At 34.7% G+C, this 9,430-nt stretch overlaps 1 protein-coding gene across 1 annotated transcript; it reads left to right on the plus strand.

Annotated features, from left to right (window-relative positions):
- The first annotated feature begins 687 nt into the window (after positions 1–687).
- LOC132637984 (uncharacterized) lies at positions 688–1,602 on the plus strand. The gene has a single exon (XM_060354984.1). It carries the CDS (start codon positions 688–690, stop codon positions 1,600–1,602), a length of 915 nt encoding a protein of 304 aa, XP_060210967.1.
- Positions 1,603–9,430: the final 7,828 nt, after the last annotated feature.

Here is a 9,430-nt window from a genome sequence, read left to right on the forward strand (position 1 = left end):
ATCTTTAAGTTAAAGTACTAAATATGTCAGTAAAGAAGCATCAAGTTTGATTTTAAAAATTATTCAACTATAGCCTTTAAAAGAATACCTTCGCGCTTCTCTCTCATATGCTCGGCGTACGTTAGTAAAACGGTGCCGGAAGTGGAGTAATGGCGAGAGGGCGGGGAAAAGGCCCTGGTAGACCTAAAAAAGAATCGATTATAGCGTTTGGTAGCTCAGTAGGAATTCGGCTTCCACCGGTGGAACAAGAGTTAGCACCTAAGGATAAAACCCTAGATCCGAGGAAAGAAACACCAAATCCAACACCATCGGCTTCTGAGGTTAAAGGTGTAAATGGCGAAGCATATCTAGTTACTCCGGGGGCAAGTGGATCTGTGAAGCATGGTGGGGGTATGCAGCCCATCCCAATACCGATTCCATTGTCACCCACAGATTCGAATCCTCAAGCAAAACAGACTGCATGTGTCCCGGAGGAGGTGAATGAAAGAGAAGTACAAAATCCATGGGTTAATTTGTTCACTCAGAACAGAGCTGCAAAAAAATGGTATGAAACTCAATTATATTCCTCCTCAAATGATTAATGGGCAACCAGTAGTACAATTAGCTAAAGATGCATACGAAAAAGAAGTGGAAAAATGGAAATGTGCTATGATTGCATATTTTATAGGAGATACTCTAGGCTATAACATGATGAGGCGTTATATGAATCAAAATTGGCCCACTGCTGCAAATCCTGAGTTGTATTTACATGATGAGGGCTATTATGTGATAAAATTTCAATCGATTGAGGATATGCATGAGATATTTTATTCCGGGCCTTATACTATCAACAATAGACCAATTGTCCTTAAACCTTGGACTATTGATTTTGATTTCACTAAAGTGTATCCAACAGAGATTCCATTATGGGTCACGTTCCCTAAACTGCCTATGTCTTGTTGGGATATTGAGAATTTGAGTAGAATAGCAAGTGCAATTGGTGTGCCAGTATATGCAGATGAGTGCACTACGAAACAAACCAGAATCTCATATGCTCGAATGCTAATTGAAGTCAACGTTACGCAACCACTTCCTGAGAAGATTATGGTAATGGATCCAGTTGGTAAACAGTTCTTACAGGAAATAGATTATGATTGGAGACCTAAATATTGTGAGATTTGTCAACAAGTGGGTCACAAATGTACTGCTCCTCCCAAGCAAATTAGAGAAACAGGCAAACAGAAGGTGCAACATAAGAAAGGGGTGCAAGAAAAAGAACCACCAACGAAAATGGCACTAGGTTGGAAGGCTAGAGGATTAGCTCAACCAACTCAATATGTGTTGCCCGCAAAAACTACTGCTCATGAGGCTATACAAATGCAGACGGAACTAGCTGGGAAAGAACAAGTAATGCCAACAGATAAACAAATAGCTTGTTCAAGCAATGCACAACCAAGCTCTTCTGTTACTGATCAACGCCCTGATCTGAATCTGTTAAATTTCCCTACTCTATCAGCTGAAACGTTGAAGAATAAGAATGGGAAGAATCACAAGAGTCAAGGTGTAACTAAGAATGCAGTGGTTGTACCTTTAGACAAGGGAGGGGGGACTACACCAACATAATGCATTGGTTATTTTGGAATGTTAGGGGTGTGAATAAGAGGTATAAACAAAAGGAACTTAGAAATTACATAGGTAGTAATAAAATAAAGCTGGCTGGTATCATCGAAACAAGGGTGAAGGAGCATAATTGCAACAGTGTTCACAATAAGATTGCTGCACACTGGGGTCTTTATACTAACTATCAAGAGGCACAAAATAGCAGAATATGGGTTACATGGGATACCTCAAGCTATACAGTAAAACTGATTAGAGCTGAATCTCAAGCTATACATTGTGAAGTCATCTACAGAGCAGGGAACTTTAGTTGTGCCTTAACAGTGGTTTATGGTTATAACACAATGGAACAGAGGAAAGCCTTATGGGACTGTTTTCACATAATGGCTCAGGGAATTACTACTCCCTGGCTAATTTGTGGAGACTTTAATGCAGTTCTTCATCCTCAAGACAGGTTATGGGGCAATCCAGTAACATATACAGAACTCAAAGATTTCTCAGAATGTGTTCATGATCTTCACTTATCAGAATTAAGATGGAAAGGAGAATATTATACTTGGTCCAATAGACAACAAGGGGTTGACAGAGTCTACAGTAGAATTGATATAGCATTGGGAAACTATGAGTGGATGCTTACTTGGGGCCACATAAGCACTGAATATGCACTCCCTAATATTTCAGATCATTCTCCAATGATTTTGAATATAGAAGGACTGCAGATAAATACTAAAGTCCCATTCAGGTTCTTTAATGTGTGGGTTGATCATCCTCAGTTTATTGACATAGTTAAAGAAGGCTGGAAGAAAATTCAAACTGGTAGTCACATGAATATCTTATGGAAGAAGCTGCACCACATTAAACCTGCGTTCAAAGAACTCAATGCTCAAGAATTTAAAGGCATCTCTCAGAATATAGTTATGGCAAGGCAAGAACTACAATTCATTCAAGAGCAAATGCGAAACCACTATTCAGATGTTTTACAAGATATGGAGAAAACTACCCTGCTGAAGCTGGAAAAATGGTCTTTAATGGAAGAGAATGCCTTGAAACAAAAATCTAGAGCTCAATGGGTCAAACTTGGAGATACTAACTCAAAGTATTTCTCAGCAATGATAAAGGAAAGGGTTCATAGGAAACAGATCTCAGAATTACAAGCTTTGACAGGAGCAACACTCGCGGATGCAGAAGCAATCAAACAAGAAATTGTTAATTTTTACAAAAGCTTGATGGGGTCAGCTAACCATTCTCTTCCAGCAGTTAATAAGATGGTAATGAGAAACGGACCACTTCTTTCCCAACAACAAAGAATTGATCTGTGTTGTGCAATTACTGAAGAAGAAATTTACAAAGGGTTATGCTCTATAGGGGAAGACAAAGCTCCAGGTGTGGACGGTTTCAATGCATATTTTTATAAAAAAGCTTGGCCAGTAATCAAAGAAGACGTCATCAAGGCTATTCAACAGTTCTTCACTACTGGTAAGCTGCTTAAGGCTTTTAATTGCACTGCAATCACTCTAATCCCCAAAACTGCAAACCCTATCACAGTGAAAGAATATAGACCAATAGCTTGCTGCACCGTGGTGTATAAATTAATTGCAAAGGTGTTAGCTGCTAGAATGCAAGGTGTTATGGCTTCAGTGATCAGTCAGGTTCAATCTGGTTTTATACCAGGTCGGAAAATAGCAGACAACATTTTTTTAGCTCAAGAATTGATTAAAGGATATACTAGAAAAAATATTTCCCCCAGATGTATGCTGAAAATAGACCTCCAAAAGGCTTACGATTCGGTGGAATGGCCATACTTAGAGCAGGTGATGAACTGTCTGGGCTTTCCTTCTCAATTCACTAAATGGATAATGGAATGTGTGCAAACTGTTCATTATTCAATTTTAGTTAATGGAGAACCAGCCCCACCCTTTTGATGCAAAGAAAGGACTACGACAAGGTGACCCCATCTCCCCCTATATATTTGCAATAGCAATGGAATACCTTAGTCGATTACTATCAGGCCTTAAAGGAAATAATCAATTCAAGTATCATCCTAAATGTAGCAGGTTGGGAATAACTCATATGTGTTTTGCTGATGATCTCCTCTTATTTACAAGAGGAGATCTGACTTCAATTACCTCGCTGAATCAATGTTTTACAACTTTTTCTTCTGTTTCTGGGCTGCAAGCAAATATGGGCAAAAGCAATGTGTACTTTGGTGGTGTAACTAGTCAGGACAAGGATCTAATCCTTCAACATTTGGGCTTTGCAATAGGGGAATTGCCTTTTAAATATTTAGGCATTCCTCTGACCACCAGGAAACTGTCCCTAGTGCAATGGATCCCTTTGATTGAAAAAATGGTAGCCAAAATCACATCTTGGACAGCCAAGAAGTTATCCCATGCGGGCAGAATCCAATTAGTACAATCTGTATTATTTGGAGTACAAGCGTATTGGGCTCAACTTTTTGTTATTCCTTCTAAGGTGTTGAAATACATTGATGCATATTGTAGATCCTACATTTGGTCTGGCACAAATACCATAACAAAGAAAGCTTTGGTCGCATGGGATAGAGTATGTTTACCGAAAACTGCTGGGAGCTTGAACTTGATCAATATTTACTTATGGAACAAGGCAGCATTAGTGAAAACTTGTTGGGATTTGGCGAGCAAGCAGGACAAATTATGGATCAGGTGGATTCATGCATTCTACATTAAAGATCAAAACTTCTTCACAGCTCCAATCCCTAAACAAGCTTCGTGGATGATAAGGAAGTTGTTGGATACTAGAACCAGTCTACAGCAACTGCAAATTGACTCAACAAAACCAAAAAACATTATCAGACAAATTTATCTACAGTTGATTGGTGATAGACCACGAGTTCCATGGAAATGCATGATGTTTCAGAATGCTTGCAGACCTAAAGCTCAATTCACTATGTGGTTGATGATACAAGGCAGATTACTAACTTCGGATAGATTAGCAAATTGGGGAATGGATGTCAATCAAAAATGTATATTTTGTGAAGTCCACAACGAGTCCAGAGACCACTTGTTTATGCAGTGTCATTATTCTCAATTAGTATGGCATAAGGTGGTCGATTGGATAGGCCAAGCGCAGTTCATATCAACAAATTGGGACCAACATCTTCAATGGGCTATTGCAACAGCTAAAGGAAGAAGCTAGAGTGCGCAGCTATTCAAATTGGTATATACCGAAACAGTGTATGCATTATGGATTGAAAGAAATCAGCGGGTATTTGAACAGAGAAGAAAGGAGTGGCTTCGTATTGCACGAGAAATTGCGTATATATGTACTATTAGAGCCCCAGTGAGCATAAGAAATTTTGTGTACCAGCTAAAGTTCTAACAAGTTTCAGTTTACTAGTTAGCTATGGTTTAGTAAATGAGGAGTTAGAATATCAGAGATAGTAGCTAAATTGTGTGGATTTAGGTACAGTTATGTAATGTTTGCACTTTGGTGATTAATACAAAGTTCGTTTAGTTACCAAAAAAGAAAAAAGAAGCATCAAGTTTGCAAGATTTTTTAACTTCAATTTACGGGTTGTTTATGTTTTGATTTTTATTTTATAGCTCAAAGGACTTCAAAAAATATGTACCATTTAAAATTTATCATTGCAATATAAGTTTTATATTAAGTATTTTGGGATGTTTCCAGAACTAGTTATTCTAAAAAGGTCCAACGCATCACTTGATACAAACGATTTCAGTATTTCCACGGAACCACAATTTTAACCTCCGATCGAGCTACAACCACGAATAGATAGGCGGTTAATTAGAAGGGAGGAGGGTCGACACTTGTTACTATAGTTTAAAATTACTTTCAGATTGACGCTCCATTAAAGATGAAGAACAAAAGTGACTTTTTTTTTTCTAATGACCAAAAGTAATATTTTGGATAGTACATGAGCAAATACAACCATATTTCTAATCCCAAATGAGGCCTTTAATATTTGCTAATTGGTAAACTATTTTAAAAGAATGGAGACAAAAGTATTGGAATGATTTTAGATTCTTAAATCAGTTTCTAATCCTAAATGAGGCCTTTAATATTTGCTAATTGGTAAACTATTTTAAAGAATGGAGACAAAAGTATTGGAATGATTTTAGATTCTTAAATCAGTTAGGAACTTATGGGTTAGATACGTTGGTTAATATTTAGGATTATGAAATTAAAAAGGAAAAAAGCCAAAAAATTGGTTACCTTTTTGTGAAATTTGGGTAGACAATCATCTCTCTTGACTCTTGGAATTATCTACGAACAGCTTTCACGGGTGGAAAAACCATCAATCAAAGATAATTAAATCATTTTTGGCATTTTTCATCAAACAAACCATCAAGTTAAAAAGAATATCCATTAATAAAAGCCTTCCATTATTGTTTCTTTGCCACGTATGAAGCACTATAGAGCAATTTAAACTTTAAACGGAGAAGAGCCTAAAATACCCTCGAACTATTAGAATTAGTGCAAAAATACCCTTCATCTACCTTTAAGCTCTCAAATACCCCTATCATCCACCTTTGAGCCCCAAATACCCCTATCATCCACCTTTGAGCCCCCAAATACCTCTGTCATCCACCTATGGGGTCTAATATACCCTTATTTCTAACAGCCCCATGTTGACACCCAATTTTGTCTATCCTTTCGTCCAATTTACATCGTTAAGCTTCTATATTATTAGATTATTAATTGTATTTTTTTATCACAACTTGTAGTCAAATTTCTTGATGATCTCTATTACTATTATTAATTTTATTATTACTATTACTACTACTTGTTGACACCCAATTTTGTCCCGCATCTCCTCCGAAATACCTATTTATACTTCTGGTATTTCGAGAAATTAAAAAATATGCATTTTTAGTTTTACTATAATTATTAAACTTTTATTAACACCCACGTTTTATTTATTCTTCTGCAGTTTATTATTATCATTATTATTATTATTATTATTGTTATTATTATTCTTAAATTATCATTTTTTATTATTAATTGTCCTTTATTATTATCATTCTTGTTATTTCCATTATTATTATTATTATTATTATTAATTACTAGTCATTATTATCAGCGTTATTTTTTTTTGTTATCAATTATTTATTATCATTATCATCGTTATTTTTTATTATTAATTATTATCATTGTTTTATCAATAATTTTTATTTATTATTATTATTATCATCATTTTGTTAATTTTTTTTTATTATTATTATCATTATTATTTTATTATTACCAGTATTATTGTTATTAATTTATTATCATTTTGTTATTATCAATAATTGTTATTTATTATTATTATTGTTAATTATTATCATCTTTATTATTATTATTAATTATTCTTATTGTGATTTTGTTATTAATTATCCATATTTGTTAGCTACTATTATTATTATATCTATTATTATTTTTTATCACCATTATCATCAGCATTATCATTATTACCATTATCATTATTGTTATCATTATTAGCAGTATTACTACCGCTATTTATTTGCTGCTATTATTTAGTATTGTTGAAACTTGCATTTCTCAACGTTTCTACCAGCTTCCGCATACACATCGCATTTATTTCGCACATTTAAATGACAGCGTGGTTTGTTTGTTATTAAATGTTTACTGCACGGTCATTGCAACATCATATAATTTTATTATCCAGATCTTTTATAATTACACATTTCCGTATTAGATGATATTCTGGCACCCTTAGTACATCGTTAATCGGAATGGGTCTCTTATCCAAATTTAAAAGCCGAACTATTTCTTGCACTCGGTCCGTATTTTGACTTACCGGACCCCAAATCAAAGTCCGATTAACTCCTAATATTTTTGGACTAGACCATATTTTCTATCTCAATTTTTTTAGACCAGTCCATGTTTTAATTCTAGTCCATTCTTTCAATACTCAGTCCAAAATTTGACCCAGTCCACAAATGGACTGGGTCCAGCCCATTTTCGCCCAAAATAAGGGAAACCCTTCCCTCTTTTCATTTTCCTCCATACCTCCGCCGCTCCTCTCTCTCCCCCTTTTCCTCCTTCTTTTCCGCCTCCCCACTCACGCCTGTCCCCCGCTCCCGTCTCTCTCATACGCTCCTATCCTTACTTTAATACAAACAAAAGCCCTATAAATTTGGGGGGATTCAGTGTTTTTTGGGGGGATTCCAGGGGTTTCCTTGAGAGGAGTTTTGAAAATTTCAAACCTTATTTCCGTTTGCTCTTTTATTTTTCGAAGTCAAGCATATAAATTTCGGGGGGATGCTTTCCGGTGAACTTTAACCGGACATCGTTCTAAATCACTATATTTCACATAATCAAAAAATCTTTTTTTTTAATCGCAAGCAGTGTTTGTTCGTCGTCCTCGAGTAGATCCGGAACTCCGACGATCTCAGTTCACTGCGCAAAAACGAGGACTATCGATACGAGTCCGAGAGACTCGTTCTCCCTCAACACTCGGCGTTGGGCTAAAGCCCAACAAACCTCCCCTCGAGTCAGCCCGCAACAAATAGAATGCAGAATCTGGGCCAAAGTCCAATAAAAATGTGAACAGCTACAGTAGCATGCAACATCACTCCTTAACGGATTGAGCCCATTTAATTTCTTTGCTCTTCTATTTTATCTTTGTGCATTTAATTTTGTTGTATGATTAATTCTTTGTTTGTTAATCTAGATGAACCCTTTTTTAGCAAATTAGTGGAGTTTAGTTGGATAATGGGTAGTTAATTTAAGGAAACTAATAATAATCAATTCCATGAAGTTTCATTTTTATTTATTTATTATAGAATCTATAATATTTACTTTTAGTATAATTGATATTCGATAGCAAATTCATATTTCAAGTCAAAGAAATCATACTTTATTTTACTATCTTAGAATTCTCAAAAACGTCACTAATATGTAAATTATTAATCTGAGTATTCTTTATAAACATTATTTTTTGAGACACATTCAACTATGCATATCTTTAGTCAAATTAGTTAAATAAGTTAGTAAGAAATAAAATTCACCTCCTTTGCCTTCTATTAAGAATATAAGTCTAGGCATTTTTACACCACCACATTCACATAATGTCATCTTTACCTAAATATCATATTGTCAAATTATTTCAAAAGGTTATTATTCATAGGTAAATTATCTTATTTTCTGCAAATCATATTTTTGAATAACATTATTATATTTTCATTTAAGGTCTTAGCAATATCTTTAAGTCTCATTTAACATTTAGAATCTTTTTTTACGCAAATTATCATTTTCTACAAGTTTATTTTTAAATAGTATTCTTACATGTCTATCTATAACTTTAGTCATACTTACAAAGTTATTTTTTTTTCTTCTATAATACTATATTTACACTTAGCCTAATTAATTATAAGTCCGGTCGGTTAACCATTGTTAATGGGTCTTAAAGGGTGCCTAATACCTTCCCTTTAGATTAATTGAACCCTTACCTAGAATCTTAAGTTTCACAGACCTTAAACAGAGTCAACTTTAAACATAACTTTAATAAAATTTAGGTGTCCTAATTCACCGTAAATAATTAGGTGGTGACTCCTTAAACAACATAAACAAAAACAGGAATCTCCAATATGTCGTACTTCTAACTTTAACCCGGTTAAAAAGGGGTATGACACTACTACTACTACTATTATTAATAATAATCTTGAACTTGGACGGTTTTTTCAAACAGATTCGGATCCAAACTTCTGTCAAGTCAAAGAAATCATACTTTATTTTACTATCTTAGAATTCTCAAAAACGTCACTAATATGTAAATTATTAATCTGAGTATTCTTTATAAACATTATTTTTTGAGACACATTCAACTATGCAT

Source organism: Lycium barbarum, chromosome 4 (genome assembly GCF_019175385.1).
Source record: "Lycium barbarum isolate Lr01 chromosome 4, ASM1917538v2, whole genome shotgun sequence".
In the NCBI taxonomy this organism is placed as follows: Eukaryota; Viridiplantae; Streptophyta; class Magnoliopsida; order Solanales; family Solanaceae; genus Lycium; species Lycium barbarum.